This window comes from Atractosteus spatula, chromosome 8 (genome assembly GCF_055471065.1).
Source record: "Atractosteus spatula isolate fAtrSpa1 chromosome 8, fAtrSpa1.hap1, whole genome shotgun sequence".
Taxonomy (NCBI): Eukaryota; Metazoa; Chordata; class Actinopteri; order Semionotiformes; family Lepisosteidae; genus Atractosteus; species Atractosteus spatula.
The window spans coordinates 58,085,415-58,104,205 of NC_142713.1; the positions used below are offsets into that span (position 1 = coordinate 58,085,415).

At 39.8% G+C, this 18,791-nt stretch overlaps 1 protein-coding gene, 1 long non-coding RNA gene and 1 other non-coding gene across 3 annotated transcripts in view; 2 read left to right on the forward strand and 1 right to left on the reverse strand.

Annotated features, from left to right (window-relative positions):
• LOC148829911 (ankyrin repeat- and BTB/POZ domain-containing protein 3-A) overlaps window positions 1-4,009 on the reverse strand; it is a 164,552-nt gene extending 160,543 nt beyond the window's left edge. The window contains exon 1 of the mRNA XM_088923777.1: window positions 3,001-4,009. Coding sequence (XP_088779903.1) covers window positions 3,001-3,865 — 865 coding nt within the window. The 5' untranslated portion in view covers window positions 3,866-4,009. The remainder of the gene's footprint in view (window positions 1-3,000) is intronic.
• Window positions 4,010-4,393: 384 nt separating this feature from the next.
• LOC148829912 (uncharacterized) lies at window positions 4,394-11,817 on the forward strand. Its single transcript, XR_016091484.1, has 3 exons — window positions 4,394-4,682; window positions 5,922-6,026; window positions 11,331-11,817. It is a non-coding gene; the product is annotated as an uncharacterized LOC148829912 (long non-coding RNA).
• LOC148829913 (U4 spliceosomal RNA) lies at window positions 11,061-11,194 on the forward strand. The gene has a single exon (XR_016091509.1). It is a non-coding gene; the product is annotated as a U4 spliceosomal RNA (small nuclear RNA).
• Window positions 11,818-18,791: the final 6,974 nt, after the last annotated feature.

Below are 18,791 nucleotides of genomic sequence, written 5' to 3' on the forward strand. Positions count from 1 at the left end.
TGATTATGGACTCATGTGCATATGGATTATGGATTTTTATTTATTTTTTATTTTTTATTTTCTTGGTCAAGTTGTGATACCATGGTACCTGCACTTCTTGCTGCTTACATTGTCCCCCTTGGGGATGAACAAAATATTCTGAATTCAACTGAATTGAATATAAGACAAGGCTTGTCTTCCATAGCCCTCGTCCTTTGCATGACCTTCAGTTATTGATCCTCATTAATGATCATGAAATTGACCCATTCTGGGTGATTTGTCACTTATGGCACATTGGAGAACTTTGACTGTTCAGAGCACAAGTAAATGGTAATGAGAGAATTTCAATTTACTGTAGGTCCTAGAACCCCAATAAACTCACCATTAGATTCTGGGGTTGTGCCAGTTCCAGGCTTTGTCCCATGATGACAAATGTTCCCCAGGAGAAGGGAAGGAGCACAAAACTCATTTCTGCACTCGGGACATGAGCTGGATTTTAATCCAGAAGTACGGTATCTTTATTCCAGTGGCCGGCTGGGCTCCTAAATTACTTGTTGAAAAGCTGATTTTCTTCTATTCAGCATGCTGTAAATATGAGCACAGAAAAACGGGCGATTTGCGTGCATAAACCAGTTTAGTATGATGATTTCCTCATCTATGATTGTGGACACAAGAAGGGGCAAACGTGGAAGAAAGATGCTGCATTTCGTTTCAGTAACTTCATTTACTGTAAATGCCTATGTGAGCTGAGCATTATCGGTGATCAATATATGTTTGATTTTTTCAGTCATTTTAGGCTTGATAAATTGAGATCCTTACTAATACACACGCAAGTCCAAAGCAAATCCATCTGAAAACAAAAACACTGCTACTAGATTTTCCATATTAATAATTAATTCTGCAGAGTTACCTACAGTATTTGCTCTCATGCTTATTACAGTATAAAAGGACACACTAATGTATGGCAGTCTTCCCTGCAAAATATCCACAGATAATGTGACTGCCCCAACATAACCATGTACAGTACTGTACATGGCAGAATTGAGCTTTTCACAGACAAGACTGAAAACTGTCAGAGACATGTGTTTTATGTCATGTGAAGCACTACAGCAGCTCTATTGGACAAGAGCCCTGTGCTTATTTTATAACAAAGACACACAGCCATCAGCCAACAGAATAAAAGGATTCACAACAGACCTACAGGAAGGTTAAACAGTACCAGTGACATCTGCAAGTGTTATGAAACAAATGTCTCCTACAAACCCTGAACAATAATGATTCCTCCAAGAGAAACTCGTCCAAGGCTGATGTTGACAAAAACAGCTTTATTTTATTTTTATTATTAAAAAATAAACTGAATTATTAGTTTATTTATTTTTCTTTTTTCGGGTCTCAATGGCCCTCCAGACTGAAATTAGATGAGGAGAAATTCTAAGAAATGGCACACACAGGTGGCACATGGACCACATCACATTAGTGAACACAATGGAGGAAAATGAAATGTCATTCTGCAGCTGTCTGCTTTATCACAGTGGCACTGGGGCCTGGATATTAATTGATGTGAAGTTGACAGTTTATTTCCCCAAGAAGCAAATAGACATCAACAGAAAGGAAACATCTAGCTTTGATCCTTGTCTGTAGCTAATGTGCACAGCGACAATTTTAGCAATTTCTATACCCTCCAAAACCAGGCCATGATTACACATGGGTAGTTTAACACAAAATACAAAAATGATTCAATTTACTGTAGGTATATAACATAAATGCATTTACATGAATGTTGTAGTATCGAATACTGAAATGGAACTTAAAACGATTTTCCTGTTATGTATGTTATACAGTATATACAGTATACACTGTATAACCTTGTAGTAACTTATATATACTGTTAAATAAGATATGTTTGATTTTACAGTGTAAGGATCAGTTCATCTGGACACAAAGCAGTCTTGGTGCACAAATGACTTAGAGGAATGAAAGGAATTAGAAAAATCATTTTCAGGTGTTGCCTATAATGCATCGTCTTTGCGCTGCGAGAAGGTTTTGCCATTTTCAAAAGCAAAGCTCTGTCTTTGCAATTCACAGCCGAACGCTCACCTGGTTTCCACCAACGAAATAAAACTGAATCATCATCCCAACCTCAGCAGAAGACTTCTAAGAAAAGTTTTTCCACCTTTGCAAACGCCAGCCCGGTTAGCGTTATCTTCATCCATCATTTTCCTTTTCCTTGACGGGACACGGGCTGAATTGTGTTAAACCCCTATTTTTTCTGATCTAATGCTAAAATCTTTTCCTTCTGTCTTTTGGTGCAACGTGTCCATTTCTTCACTCCTGATACCTCGCCCACACATGCAGTGTTTTTCTAAGCATCCTTTGTTGCCCTCTGATGTATAACCAGAGTGCTATTTAAATCTGTGATATACAGTACTGTACTTTTTTTCCCTTAAGACACGTTTTTGTCATTATTTCAGGATTGCACTTAGCACAATATATATATATATTTTCCTCTGGGTGTAACCTTCTGTTATTTCTTCTTTTTCTCGAAACATTTGGCGCTATCATGTAAAAAGCCTTTAAAATAGTGATACATTAGCATCTCTCGAGAATTGAAAATGAAAAACAAACACAGACTGATGATTGAATTCCTCTGGTCTCTCCCTTGAAATAAACACAGCGTATTTTCAGTTCTGACGTACAGTAGGCTATCCCATACTGGGAGAAAAAAATCGACATGCTGTAACCAGTAAACGCGTACCGATGTTCACCGCGCTGTTAATTCATTTCGTAAACCAGCAATTAAACGGATCTCCTACTGCATGGCCCCGAAGCGCCAGCCAGTAAAAAGACCGCTTACAGTACAGGAACCTCGTATTCACGTTGATACATGAGAGGGAGACTGTACATACTGTATACAGTGAGTTACAGTAGCAAACGCTTGAAAATGTACGCAATGGAAAACAATTACGGAAAGCAAACTTGGCGCAACTGTTGGGCGCAGCTGCAGTAGCGGGCGCGACTTACCGCTGGCGTTCTTGCCACAGATCAGGTGCTGATACGGCTGCAGGAGCCCCCAGATCTCCGAGTCGTTGTTGACAGCTTGCTCCAGGGACTCCACAGTCAACTTCGGGACCCCGTTCTCCTTCTCGACGTGGGCGCTGTGCGCCACTCGGGTGTAAACCTCTCGGAACAGGCTCTCCGTGCAGGCGGCCAGGTAGATGGCCGCATGCTCGTGGATCCTCACGGCCACCCGGCTGTCCACCATCCACCTGAAAAACTTCCCGACCGAGAAGATCAGCCCGCACCGGGCCGACTTGCCCCGGCTGAACTTGTCGCCCGTGCTCATGTTGTAGAGCGACAGGGCGCTGAGCGCCGCCGTGATGCAGTTGACCGACAGGGTCCAGGACAGCACTACCTTGATGGCGCTTTGGATTTCGTACTTGGTGCATTTGGCGTAGCGCAAGCTGAGCCGCTGGGCTTCCTTGGCGATCCTCACAAGTGCCCTGCTCACCAAGGAGGACAGCTTCGCCAGAATCTCCTTCGACAGCTGCCCCGCGTTCACCTCTTCCTCCTTCTTCAGGGCATTTTCCACCTCCACGATGCTCCAGGGTACATCCTCCAGCTCGGGCAACTTAGCACACTGACCGGAGCACTCCAGGATCTCGGTGTCTTCAGCCAGGACGGTGTTGACAGTATCTAAGCTGTTGTGGCGACTGTGCATGGAGTCGGTTAGATGCCAACAGTTTCCTCCATGTGCATAAGGTAGGTGCGTGTCTGAGCAGCACAAGGACAAGCTGGACGACCTGAAGGAGTCCGCAGCTCCACCATAACCTGAATCAAGGGTTAAATCCTCCAGGGTCCTCACAACTGTGTTACCCCTTCTGGCCATAACTGCGCCTCATGCTGCACGCGTGCCTTCTTAAATAAATGGCTCTAAACCTTCCCACCACCTCCCCAAGTGAGAGCCGCTTTCTGCTCACTTGTCCACGGCGTAAAGAGAACAGGACTCCGCTTTGGTACCGGAAAGTGCAGTTACCTGCTCTGGTGGAAAGGTAGGGTATGCACTGCAGTTGTTTTTTGTTTTCTTGTTGCTCTGGTCGGGAAAATATGGCATCAACTGTTTCCTCGCTCCCAACTTCGTGCGCCTCAGCTGCGCTCGCGTTGAGCACTAAACTGCATCACCACACACTGCAAAGCGACTTACACAGGCGGGAAGGAGGGACCATGCAAATATTAACTCCCCGGGCAACCAATAAGACGGTAGGATAAGCCTGGAATGGCACAAGTAAGATGACAGCTCCAGGTTTTGAATCCAGACTGCGCTTAACTGTTGCAGACCTTGATGTATGTACAGTATGAACCTTCCCGATGTTTATCAGCGGTGTGCTTAAGGCAGCGGCAGGGGTGTGGCTTTTAGTATGACTCACTGAAAATGTCTGCCTTTTTGCACTCTTGATTATTTTTCTATATGGGCACTGCAGTGCAAAAGTCTTAGACATCTTAGACACCATTCAGGATTTACAAAACATGCACGTCCCGATCTTCAGCGATTTCCCTAAAGCCTCCGCTAGTGTTTGCTACAAACATGACAACTGGTCTAAGTGATGCAGCTGAGTCTGGTGTTCAAGGAAGCCCTTTCAGTTCGCAAATTTTAATTCACATTGACCAGAATCTTCAGAAGCGAGGTCACAACTACTCACTACAAGGTAAACTATACGTGAGCGGTCTCTATGAAGTGCTGTAGCAGCTAATCCATCACACGTGCCAATAATATCTAATTGGTCTGCTGTCAGGTGTTCCTGGTGGTTAACAACATTTGTTCCACTCTACGTCTCCGTGAAGCTAAAGGGCTCCTTTTTGTTCGGCAAAATACAAATCTGTATAAGGACTGACTGTTATCTTAAAATATAAATGGCTAAAATCTCAGCAGAAGATCATTACGTTTCTTTCTGTATAAAGAAGGACAAAAACATTGAAGAAAGTAGAACAATGCAAAAATGTCTTCCACTTTCACACAGCAGTAAACGTACTGTATATACAGTATTGCAGAATAACAGCACAGAGCGACTGATAGAATACTGATAGATTTACCCTAGAATTCCATCTTTTAATCTTGCATTGAATCGAATGTTATACGGTAAATACAGTACCACTGTTTTACATAATGACAGTTTAATTTTTCATGTTATCATTAATAATAATTAGCTGTCTGGTGGCTTCTGTTCAGAACATCATCAATAAAAACGGTGTTGGTGTGACAGGAAACTGTGCTTGCAGAAAATGTCCATTGCATCAGTAAACCTTTTTCATTTGCTCCACCATGATTACCCATTTATTTATCTCACATAAAAAAAAAACATGTAATCCATCCACCCATATTCTAACTGCTTCTTCCAATTCAGGGTCTTGGGGGAGCTGGAGCCTATCCCAGAAAGCAACAGGTGCAGGGCAGGGTACACCCTGGACAGGACACCAGTCCATCACAGGGCACAGACAGACATGCACACACTCACACCAGGGCCAATTTTTGCAGAAGCCAATTAACTTACTAGTAGGATTTTTGACTGTGGGAGGACACCGGAGTACTTGGAGGAAACCCACACAAACACGAGGAGAACATACAAACTCCACACAGATACTGTAGCACTCCAGGGATGGAGCTGAACCCAGAGCCCCAGTGCTGTGAGGCAGCTATGCTAACCAATTTGTAACGGTGCCCCATAAAGCATAGTACAAAATATGTTTTCATTTAAAAAAAAAAACTGCCATGTGAGATGTTTTCTGCTTTCTGAAGAACAATGTAAATGTCTGTGTTTTATATTATACTGTATGTACCTTTACCTGTCTTTCAAAGACAAAAACTTGTCCCTTGCTTCTTTGGAATCTGTGTTTTCTTACAGTGCGAGAACACATCCCTAACTTGACAACATTTCTGCTCTTTTCAGAGTGGACTCCTAGTTTAAGGGTGTCTCAAAAATTATATCCCTCACTTTGAAACCTCAAAGAATTTGCTGGCTATTGTTGTCAATGTAATGTGGCAGCATGCTCTGGTAAGTATAAGCAGATTTCATTTTCTACCCTCAAAATTTTGAAATGATTTGGATATAAAAAATATATTTCATTGCTGATTTTCATGTGTTTATCTGGAAATATTGAAGATGTTTAATATGATTCTAAGAGTTGATTTCAGTCTTTTCTTAACCCTGATTTTTATTTTGCTTATCTGTGTTTTATCACACTGTGTGTCATACTGGATATTTAACAGCCCATTTATACTTAATTCTACAGGCCTGTAAACCCTTTCAAAACCACAGAATTCTTACAGTGTTTGTACCAAGAATAACAACATCAATTCTAATAGTAGCACCAGGGGAAAATATGTACGGTACATATTCAGAACATTTTATGAAATTTATTTTTTACTTCAGTTTAATATACAGTTTATTGTTGGTTGTCCCTTCTAAAGCTAAGTTTTTATTCTTAGTACATTTTACTTTACATATGCACATTTACCCGTATTCATTCTTTACTAAGGGGGTGGGTGTTCTGAGATGATTTCATGACAGAAATAATTTCTTGGCTGTTGTTCATGCCAGCAGCTTAATATGTCCCATACAATTTTTTAGACCTCTTTAACATTAGGTTTTTATTTGATTTATGGTTTGTATTTTAAGATGCCAAACAGTTAAACGACCTGTCTTAAACATGTCAGTTCCCGGTCTCAGTGGAATATGATCTGTTTTCATTAATAATGAACAGCAAGCAGACCTGAGATCTAGCCTGCTAAATTGATCTGAGATACTATGTTTGACTGTCAAGGTCACCCATGTATGGAGGTATTGTATAGTGCATCTTGATTCAAAATGCAGTCTTCCACAGATACTTTCTGAAATCTTACAAGAAAGGCAGAAATTAAAACACGGGTCTTCCTCGCTGTGTTTTTATTTTAAAATGTAATAGTACCATACTTACTGTACCACACTGAGGTAAGAAGAATCAGCCAGATCCAGTCCAGTCCAGTTTGAAAATCATGCATGCTGTAGCTGGTGCAGTGGCATCATCCCTGTCATCAACAAAACGGTGCAGAAAATGAATTAATTATGATAGATGACATAGTTGGGCAAAAGGTTTGCACACAATTACAGAGATGTCATGGTGAAGTAATACAATGCTTGTCGCACCACTGTGAGTGTAGACGTTGCCAAAGCCTTCTGCATTACTGAAAGAAAATGGAATATCCACAAAGAGGTGTTGGGTACCCAACATGCTTTATCTGTGTTAGAGACCATCTTAGGGCAGCTCACAATAAATTGGGAATACAAACAACTGAAAAAGGACCTGCCAAAAATATTATGTTGTAAAAATGAAAACAAAGTTGGCTACCGTACCTCAAATGTTTTCAATACATGATTCGTGTGGGAATGGAAACAACACGAGCCACACTGCAGATTGGAGTTCAGCACTGCCGCCTCGCAGCTTCAAGGCCCTGTGCTATGGTCTGCCCTTGGGCTCTATCTGTGTGGAGTTTGCATGTTCACCCCAGATTCAAATAGTTTGTTCCTCATGCTCCATTTTCCTCCTTTTTTTCCCCAACAAAGTACAGGTGAGAGATGATTGGATATTCAAAACTGACCTTTTATCCTTGTCCTTGCAACTCTTGTGCTCAGTCCTGCATTGCGCAATGCCTGCCCAGGACTGCCTATTTAATTATGAGGCAACAAGTATTTATTTGTAGACATTCTAATGGCCACATCGGAAGTAGTCTTGTACTTCCATCTGTCTATTTCTGAAGAATTTCAGGACCCTGCATTTTTTTTAAATCTTACTGCTTAAATTGGGGCATGGATTCTTGCAATCTCACATGCATTTACAGTACTTGGTAATAAAGTATAACTCTGAGCTAAGCCTTGCTCGAGCAAACAGTGATTAAAAGATCATTTTATACACTGCCAGTGAGAGACAGGTAACCGTCTCTCAAATGTACTGAAATTGAAGAAACTGAGATCCTGCTAGTTATACAGTATATAACAAAGTGTAGCTATTGCACTCCATGTATGATTCATATGATAAATAAACATCTAGTTGCAAGGTAAGGAAATATGAGCAGTGAGTGAGTAGTGCAGGGAAGGGGAACCCTTTTTGACATGTAAAGTGACCTGGATCTCATGATATGGCATTGAGGGAAATCAGCAATGACAGTTCAGGCATTACATAACCTGTACATAATGCCACTGCATGCCTTTAGTAACTGTAACGTCTTGGCAATGATTTCAGTTTTTCTACTGCCGTTTAACTTCCAGCAAAAAAAGAAAGCTTCGATTAAATTCTTAATTATATTTAAGTGCGCTAACTGGTTTGTGTTCGGAACAAACGTTTTGGTGGCACTTTGAGAGTAGCTCAGCCGTTCTTATGAATTGCATCATTCTGGCTGCAGGCTTTTTTATATTTCAGTCGTTGTATAATGCGACTGTCCCTCTGTTTCATGATGTCCATCTGTTTGGTGATGTTTGTGGTTGTAGATTCATAAGCATTCTAAAGGACAAAATCCATTCATGCATAATATTATTTTATATTAGAGTGAGAAATATTATACTGTACTGTATATACATATAGCTCCCATACTAAATACAGTGCCTCTCAATATAATTTGTTTTTTAGTTGTAATTATGTACAGTAGCAGCTATGGGGTCAGTGATTTTTAACATCTGACATTCAAACATTTGTAAGAATAACTCATATTTTACCGATTGCAACGCAGAGAGATTTGCTCAGTGTCACTAGCTGGCCTAAAAAGAGCAGAGAGGTGTTCACTTCCACAGCAAGATCAAATTGGCAACGACCCAGGAGTAAAGACAAGATACCGTATGTAACGAAAGGAAATTCAGGAAGGGAAGAAACAGCACACGTAACGCTGTGGAGGAGGGGACTGAACATGGATCTCTGGCACTGCAAGCCAGTACATTAGTTCACAGCAAAAAGACCCAGATCACCTGCAAAGACAGTAATGGATTACTGTGTGCATCCTTGGAACTGTACCAGAGGGCACTTTACATATGCTCTTCTGAATTAAGTCATTTTCAGTCTCTTTAATGTCAATAGTCTCAATACAACACTGTAGAAACTCGCAGATCAGGAGGAATATATAAGACACTACCTAAATAAGGCTATCTCTCCAAACCGAACAGCAGGGCAAGGATTAAGGTGGTTAGGAATGCCACTGTGAGGCTAACATCAGCTTTCAATGGAGAAAATATCAACAGTATCCTGGTCTCCACAAAGCTGGCCTGTTGGGCAGAGTGGTAAAGCTATCTCAGATCTCACATGAGTTTGCGACAAACCATTTAAGTGATACTTCAGACATGTGGTCATACAAGACAAAAAATCCAACACAGTCAGCACCATCCCTACTGTCAAACATGGTGGTGGCATTAGGTGGTGAAGTTGAATGTTCTTCTCATTAGCAGGGACTGGGAAGCATGTGAAGATTGAGGAGAAAACAGATGAGTAAAGTCTAGATAGATCCTAGAGGAAAACCTGTTCTAGTCTGTGAAAGATGTAAAACTGGATAGGGAATTGAGCTTTCAGCAGATCATGACCCAAAGCACAAAAGCTACACTGTAGTGACTTAACAAGACAAAAGTGGATGTCCTGCAGTGACCCAGTCAAAGTTCACATTTGAACCTGTCAGGAAATCTGAGGCAAGACTAGGAAATTAGAAGGGGGTGAATACTTCTGCAAGGCACTGCATGTACTGTACATATACATATTTGTATTTAAATGTGCTGTTTAGTAGCTCAAATGCATCAACCAAAAATGTTTATAATATCATTACTTTAAGCCCCATTCTTGAAAGAAAATCAGAAAATGGTATGTAAAACTATGACTGCTTAAACCATTGTCCTAAAATGCCTGACTGAGTTCAGCGTGTTACATCACTCTTACTTTTTATAATGTAATTCTAACCTTTTTAAAACATAGCTGTTCTTTTCCATTTGCCCTGGTCACGTAAACAGGCGTTGATCATCCAAAATGACTGGTATGTTCCACTGTATTAGATGTAACACAAACTTCATTTTTGACCTTTTACAGCAAAACACACCACTTAAAACTTTTTTTCTACAGACACTCCAGGAATGCAGTGGCTTCTGTGACCAACCTGTTTCATAGCAACTCTACTACTAGAATAATAGCCAATAAGACCATATTATTTTAAAGTCTTCTTTAGTTTAAAAAGCAGATTGAAGTCTCAAAGATCACTGAATATGTCTAAAAAAGACTATGATACAAGATAGATGAAAATGTAATGAACGTTTAAAAACAGCTCCTGCACATCCTGTACTGTGCATATTGAATACCATTAGTTTTACAGGAGCTCCTCAAATAATACCTTTGTTATAAAAGTTTATTTACCACAGTGTCCCGGTAAATTGTTAATGTGACAAGAAATTGCTTGTCAGAAGCAATGATTTCCTTTTTTGATTATATACATCAAGAGTTAAAATAAGTACAGAATACTTAGCTATATCAAAAACCAGAAAATCAAAACACTGATGTCATTGACACCTGCAGAAGGCTTCACGGCCGAAACGTTGTGTTTTCTCTCTTCTCTTTTCAGCAGGGAATAAACCCGTTACTTGTTCCTCTGCAGACCACGCATGCCAACGCAGGTCCCCACCTGAACTGATGTCATTAGCCCGGTCAAATTTGTTTCTTTCATATCTTGTGTGACAACAGATTGGTTGCACCAAGACAAAAATGTAGGAGCTCTGAGCTCGTGCTGGAATTAAACAGTTCAATATTTCTGGTACAGATTTGGTTTTGACCCTCTTGGCTGGAACATGGACCGTAAGGACCAGAGCATCACAAGCAACAGGGGCGCAGTGGAGGGGTGGAGCAGGGAGAGAAAGAGATGAACTCTGGGGCCCAGGGTCACTACATTGCTGTCTAATGTCTATAATGAACTACCTTTACCATCTATCCATCCGCTTTATTCAGTGTACAGTAGCAAGGGAGCCAGAGCCTATTCCAGCAAGCCATGGTACATGGTACAGACAGATACAAACATAGACGCACTCACTCTAGAAAGCTTTGCGCAGTGGATCATAGCCCATGAGGTTTATCCGAGGCATGATTATTGCTAGTTGAAAACTACTCCGTTGAACCCCTGAGCCCTTAACCCCCAACTGCTCCAGGGTTGCTGTACAATAGCTGACCCTGTGCTCTGACCCCAAGCTTCTCTCTCCCTGTCTGTGTGTCTCATGGAAAGCAAGCTGGGGTATGCAAAAATAAAGATTCCTAATGCAAGAGATTTTATAGGGCTAATAAAGTGATCTTTATCTTAACTATTTTCCCAGAAGCAAATTAACCTACCAGTATGTCTTTGGGCTGTGCGAGGAATCTGGAGTACCCGGAGGAAACCCGTGCAAGAATGAGGAGAACATACAAGCTCCACACAGATGTCACCCCAGATCTGGAATTGAATCCAGGGCTCCAGTGCTGCAAGGCACCAATGTTAACCACCGGGCCATTAAAAGATCACATGAAGCTAAATCCAGAAGACCCCCCAGCCTAGAAGTAAGGGTCTGTTACAAAGGGATTTTGTTACGTAGAAGCAGAAAGGTCATTTGAAACCATGTTGTGTCTTCTGTTTCAGTTAGTTTTTTAACTAATGGATATTACTGACTTTTAAGGTCTGGGTAAATAAAATGGTGTGGGTAAAGGAATACTAGAGTATATTTAGAAATGCAAAATTATAACACTGGAGAACTTGAACTTTGGAAAACATCCACTCCAAGGGTCTTAACTGTAAATGAAACAAAACAATAAATTAATAATAATAAACATTGGTGTCCAAATATGTACAGGTAGCTGGGTATTTTGCTGAATAATTCTGAGTGAAGTCCACTCATTCAAGAATGGACCCACACTCTTCCTGTGTAGACATGTTATTACTTTCTATGTTTCTTAATTCCTAATTAATTGAAGAAACATTGCAGATTTAGATTTTGTGCACGTGCGATTCGTCACGTACAGTAAGTCAGAATACCATCATTGTGTTGCAGTGTGTACTTCTTTCTGAGTTTCTGTGCACAAGATGCATTACTGGTTGCTTAGGAACCTGACAGTACTAGAGGTCTAAAGTTTACTTCTTTTCTTAAAGTTGTGTTTCAGAAGTACAGAACACCTACAGATTCTTCTCAGGGCTTTAGCAATATCCTCTGTTGCTGGGTCACACGCTTTAAAGAAGTATCTTTTTGTTACCATCAGATGGGCAGACTCCTTTACTCTGGTTTGTATTTCAAGCAAAATGAATATATACTGTAACTTGGTCCTAAAAGAAAATCTTTATGTTTATTAGTCCCTTCCATACATCCATTTTCTAATGGCTTCTTCCACTTCAGTGTTGTGGGGGTACATACTGTACACAGTACCTGTGTATGCGTTTTCTTTGAGGAGCACATATAGAAAATATATTGCTTTTTATTCTGAAATTCACCATTATCAGCAACAGCAATATAAACTATGATATCATATACCGTAAATGCTTGCTGATTGTTTATAATTCTGGTTTATATTGAATTACATGGCATTCAAATGTGGAATTATAAAAAGACTCAATTACCTCAATCCCCGTTATCCATCTCGTTCTGCAAATTGCCTTCCCAACAGATGCCTGGACATGCCGAACTGCCATGCGTGTCTAATAAACATTATCACTTAGAACTGACAGCACTTTGCAGTACACTTTCAACAGATTGACCTGCAGTGAGACATGTGGCCCTTATTATGTGAGCTTTGTAACCACTCTTTTATGGATGGTACTGTGTGTGTCTGAAAAAAACAACAACTTTACTCTGCAGTTGATCCATGTTCTAGATTCATCACAGCAGATTCCACCTGCACACTCTTAACAGTTTAGCCTTTCCTGATTAAAAGAATGGTTCTGAACCACTCTAGCAACAGGATTTGGAGGGATTTCAAAGTAGTTTAAAAATGCCATTAAACTTTAACAAAGACTTGTAAATGGAGCTACGTACAGGCCAAGGAAAGCGAACAGGTGCTTTAGGAGCCAGAAGCAAGAAGAAGGTTTCATTCTTCCAAAGCTTGAACTGTGACTGATATCCCTGAATTTCAGGATCGTTTTAACTGCAGCACCTATTGGATAGTATCTCAACAGTTCATGTCTTTCACTTAGAGATCATTAATAAACAGTTTACCAGGTGCTGCTAGGACTTTTTGAAGAGCTTGCATCCCCATTGTGTAATGCATTATTAATGTTATACAACTTGTGATAAGTACTAATCCAAATGTATTATATTCATAGCTTTCTGATAATTCCATACAGGCATTATACAGTTACTGCATAAAATGCTAGATCAAATACACAATTTCAGCACTTTTGGGACTTCTAATCCTGTGAAGGGACAAGCTTTTCAGACTGCTGTGAAATCTCCATTAATAACAGCAAACAGAACTCATCAGGATTAGGCTGCTGGAGTATATCTGATTGCAACAAATAATACTAAACAGTCTCCCAAATGAAAATCGTTTTGAGATGCACAGAAGCATAATTATACAGTTTTCAGTGCGCCATTAATCATTCTGTCCATGGCTGTCTCCTGAAAATAGAAGCACAATATACAACTCATATTGCAACCACAGATGCAATGTTATATATAGAGAATTAAGTGGATTTATTTCGTTATGCTAACCGCATGCTTATTACTGACTTAACTGTGATACATCTTAAAAACAAACAGGCAGACGTGTTAAATAGTTATCACATTTTTCCTATAAATGCTATCTCTAAAACACAACACAGTGGACCAAATATATTGTTTACTTTATTTGTACATTATTTAAATGATCAATATTTAGTGACTAAAACGAAAACAAGTATTGAATGTGTACTGTCTGAAGAAAACTAAATAAGAAAAGAGTTTTATCTTTTTTTTTTATTGGAACATTGCTAATGATTAATATGTTCCAATAAACAGTTTGCATCAGCACAGCCGCAAAATATAAACATACTCATCTCACCATTTCTTATTCAGAAAGAACAATGTTCAGTTTTACATTTTCCAAGGAGCTTGGAGCAATTTTGACAATAGTGCAAAGAAAGATGATATTGAGCCAAAAGCATTTATGAAATGTGCCAATTTAAACTCACACTTTTTTAAATTTAAACACTAACATACAGATTTTATTTAAAAATCAGGTTCTAATTTGTCCTCTGGAAACATTCGTCATTAAATATTTAATAATCATATTATTAATTGTTGATTACCTTTAAACTTACTTTATTTTTTAGTGTTTATGATTATTTGCATTTGGCATTCTAATATTTATATACAGAAACAATGGATAAAAAAATTGGCAAACCTCTGGACCATTGTCTATAGATCTACGCATGATTTTTGTCTGAATTTGATCTGCATTTCTAAACGGTAACTTGATGAGTTGAAACAGCTGGTCAGTGAAATAAATTAGCTCACAAAATCCTACATAATTGATGTAAATGTTTGGAAGAAAGAAGAGCCCCGCTAAAATGAAATGAGTAGGAGAGTATAAAAAAAGCCAAATGTTTTTCAGTTTCTAAATCTCATTATAGTGACACATAACCAAAATTTTCAAGCCACCCATTTTTGCAAGTTTAGAAAGAGTCTATTGGAAATTTTACTAAAGTAAGTTACAGTAGATTGTTAAAATTATGAAATTCCTGTGGATGTGTCTTAAAGAGCAATATCTTCCAGCAAGTGAAAGTTCAAAAATGAATTTAAAATCTTGAGTTCCAAGATTCATACTTGTATTAAATGATATATTTTAGCATGAATATTCCTGGCAGTGAATTTATTCATGGACTCCAAGCAATATTTCATAGTCTCATGTTTTAGGCAGTTTTTTTTAAATTTATTTTAGTAGTATTTGATATGTTAATAATAATAATTCATTACACTTATATAGCACCAGTACGCTCACCACACACCAGCTCTCAGTGGGGAGGAGAACAGAGTGATAAAGCCAGTTCAGAGATGGGGATTATTAGGAGGCCATGACTGGTAAAGGTAAATGGGAAATTTGGCCAGGATGCTGGGGTAACACCCCTACTCTTTTTGAGAAACACGCCGGGATTTTTAATGACAACAGAGGGTCAGGACCTCAGTTTTACATCTCATCCGAAGGACAGTGCCTTCTTACAGTATGGTGTCCCCATCACTATCCTGGGGCATTAGGACCCACACAGACTGCAGAGTGAGCACCCCCTGCTGGCCCCACTAACACCTCTTCCAGCAGCAACCTTAGTTTCTCCCAGGAGGTCTCCCATCCAGGTACTGGCCAGGCTCCCACCTGCTGGGCTTCAGTGGGGCTGCCAGTTATGAGTTGCAGGGTGATGTGGCTGCTGGCTATGTTTGTCCTCCATCTATTTTTCTACCTGATTTATCCAATACGGGGCCACGGGGGTCCTATCTTGGCAAGCAGTGAGCAGAAGGCAGGGTACACCCTGGACAGGGTGCCAGTCCATCCCCAGGCACACACAGACACAAACATACTTACTCACACCAGGGTCAATTTTTCCTAAAGTGAATGAATCTACTGGTACGTCTTTGGACTGTCGGAGGAATCCGGAGCACCTGGAAGCCAAGCAAATGCAGCGAGGACATACAAGCTCCACACAGATACTGTAGCTGGTCTGGAATTAAATGCAGAAATGCTAACCACTGTCCCACCATGCCACCTAGTTAATACTTGTGGTTAATATTATTTAACCTTTACAGTACGTTAATTTGACTGGAACTGAAAAGTATTTCAAAATATGAGCGATTGGCAGCACCACAAGAGCACCCAAGAAAAAATTAGTAAGCCAGGGGTTTCTAGCATGGTGAAGCAGACATTACAGGTTACCCCCTAAATCACTAAAGACTTGCATCAATTTAATTGGGGCCAATTATACTGTATACAGTACATGCCAATTTAAGTAAATTAGAGATCAACCAAAATATGTGTACCCTTCATCATTCAAGGACCAGGACTTATGTAATTCCTCAGTAATATACAGGTATTTCCAGTCTTCAGGAACAGGTGACTAGAGGATGACTGGATTGAGTCTCTCCAGACGCAGGGATTGAAACCACTGGGGTCTGGGGGCTGCAGACCCCAATGAAGACATAACTGCTTGTTCCTGCAAAGGCACAGCAATCACTGAAACAGCAGCAAACAAGATCATTGCATATTGTGTGCCTGGATTTTTGGAGAAAGACAAACAGCAGAATGCACAATACCAGTCATGGTCGGCTTTGTGTCTTCTCTTAATGACCTTATTTTGTTAACCATTAGCATAATTGGACCAATTCATTGGACCTTTCTAGAGGCCTCCAGCTGTTGATGATTTAAAACCTACTGTACAAAACCTGCTGGATAATGGCCTAGGAGGAATGGAGCTGACTACCCATGTTCCATTGTTTAAGGCTCTAACAAAACACCTGCGAGCTGCCTGTGATGCCTGCAGTACACTGATGTTTTTCTATGCAGTCTTGTGTGTGGACTCGTATTCATGTGATTCATGATAAATACATGAAATGAGTGGTATTGTGTACAGTATACACTCTATTGTCTGCCCACTATACACTGCAGGAGTCAGGCAGCTCCATGCATTTGCTTCCATTTCAAATCTTAATTAATTATCAATATTTCCAGGTTTTAATCAGGAGATAATTGAAAGTTGCCTCTAAACCTGCAGGAACTCCAAACTTGAGGACTATAGTTTTCGCCTCAACAATGAAAAGTATCAAATTAGGTTCGCAAGGTGAGTCTGAATCCCCTTTTAACCCAGAAAGGAGTCTACGATTCAAACAATTCAAATGAGAAACATAGTACAGACTACGGAGAGCTTGCTTTCAAACCTGACTGTGTGTCAAAAGCTGTATAAACAAATTCAAAATTAAAAATGTGCACATTTTAAAGAAGTAAGAGGTTTTTAAGAGGTTTAAGAGGTAAGAGGTTTTGGACATCTAAAATCAGCTTTGAAAACATCACGAAAACCTTGGTATTAAATTATGATTTTCACAAGGAATGTTCGCTGGTAACCATTTGCCTTTTGGAAGCAAAACGAGTGATTGCCTGTGTTAGCAGACAGGAAGAAAGTCCTTGTGTGTCAGTGGTTGAAGGGGATGACTTCATGCCTTGCTTTGGAAAAGATTACTTATCTCCTAATATCAAAAGTGGGGGAATTCAGAGAGATATGGGATTCATTTCTAAATTTTCTAGAGAATCACAAGGGTAACATCTAGAGAGAAGAGGAGTAAAGGCTTGAATTTGGGGAACTACTTTACGAAAGGTAATACATTTAAGCTTTGTATACAACATGTATTCATGTTAAAAAAATGAACACCCATGTGACTTGATTTTTGAATCACTGCCATTGTACGAGCTATTTGCAAATATGCAAACTGTCTGGGTGTTTTATCACATTCTTCCATTTTAGTGTTGTTTTCTTTTTGTGTTGTTGTTGTTTGTACATACTGTAGTTCATATTTTCTCATTTCATGGTCAATATGGAAAAACCAATAAAGATATTGTTTTTTTTTTAAAAAAAGATTTTTAACTGAACAAAGAAATGTTCCAGTCTGGGTAAAATGTGAACATTGTTTTAATGAGAAGAAGGTTCAGCTTTACATGATAAACTGTAACCCAATCCTGGCAGGCAGGTGGGCACAGGACATAGGTCTAGAAGTTGGAGACATCAATAAGCCCAGCCAGTGTGTCTGAAACAGGAGAGGGCATGAGAGCAACAGCAGAAAATCCCCATGGACCAGACAGAACATGCAAACTCCTCACAGAAGGCTTTCTTATCAAACCTCAGTCAGCAACGAAGAGGTGCAACGCAGCAGTGCTACCCACCACATCGCCCTGCTGCTGGAGCTCAGTCACAGAACTACATAAAGAAGTCTCCAGGTTTCTAGCCTGCCAGGCAATAAAATCTCTCTGATTCTGGTTGTTTCAAGTTTTCGTTTCTGACAGGAAGTGCTTTCATAAAACGGTTTTCATGCTGGATGTCTGTGTTTCCAAAACTCGGAGTAAATCCATATTGTTGGTTCAGAGCTCCACCTCATGGACAAACATGCAAGCTGCAGTTTAACTGTTGCCACTTCTGGTTTAGGCAAGTAGAAAACGGGACCTCAGACAGTAAAAAACGAAAGTCATTTTCTAAGGAACACTGAAAAGTCTTTAAGGAATAAATACACACTACAAAGCTCTAGGTATTAACAAAGTATAAATGCATATCCACCATGTATTATGCTTTTAAAAAGAGATTTAATTCGCATCTCAGCGTTCTCCTTTTGATTATACATCTTGCCCAGAGAGTGAAAAACAAAAGCAGTACTGTACTTCTAGTTGCATGTTAAATGACAAAAGTAAGAGGGTTTCCCCAGCTGAATAGGTTTTCTTACAACTCTCTCAGTTTTGGAAAGCAATTACTGAAAGTTGCAATATACAATATACAGTAAGCAGCCAAAAGTTGCACATAGAAGCAAATTATCTCTCGTTCTAAAGTTCCCATGAGACCCCAAATCCAGCACTGAGCATAAATAATATCAAAGCAGTGAGGGGATGCTAACCCTAAACCGAGCTGGGGTTTAAACAGAGCAGTCCTGCCATCCGTCACTAAAGCTCTCCACACAGCAGATTTCAAAATGTTCCGCAAACCAAAACACATGAGTGAAAGTCTATCAAAACCGTTGAAAAAAGCACTTCTAAAATGATTTACTTAATAATGACTCTTCTTTGGTTAACTTTTCAATCAGCTGAAAAATGCT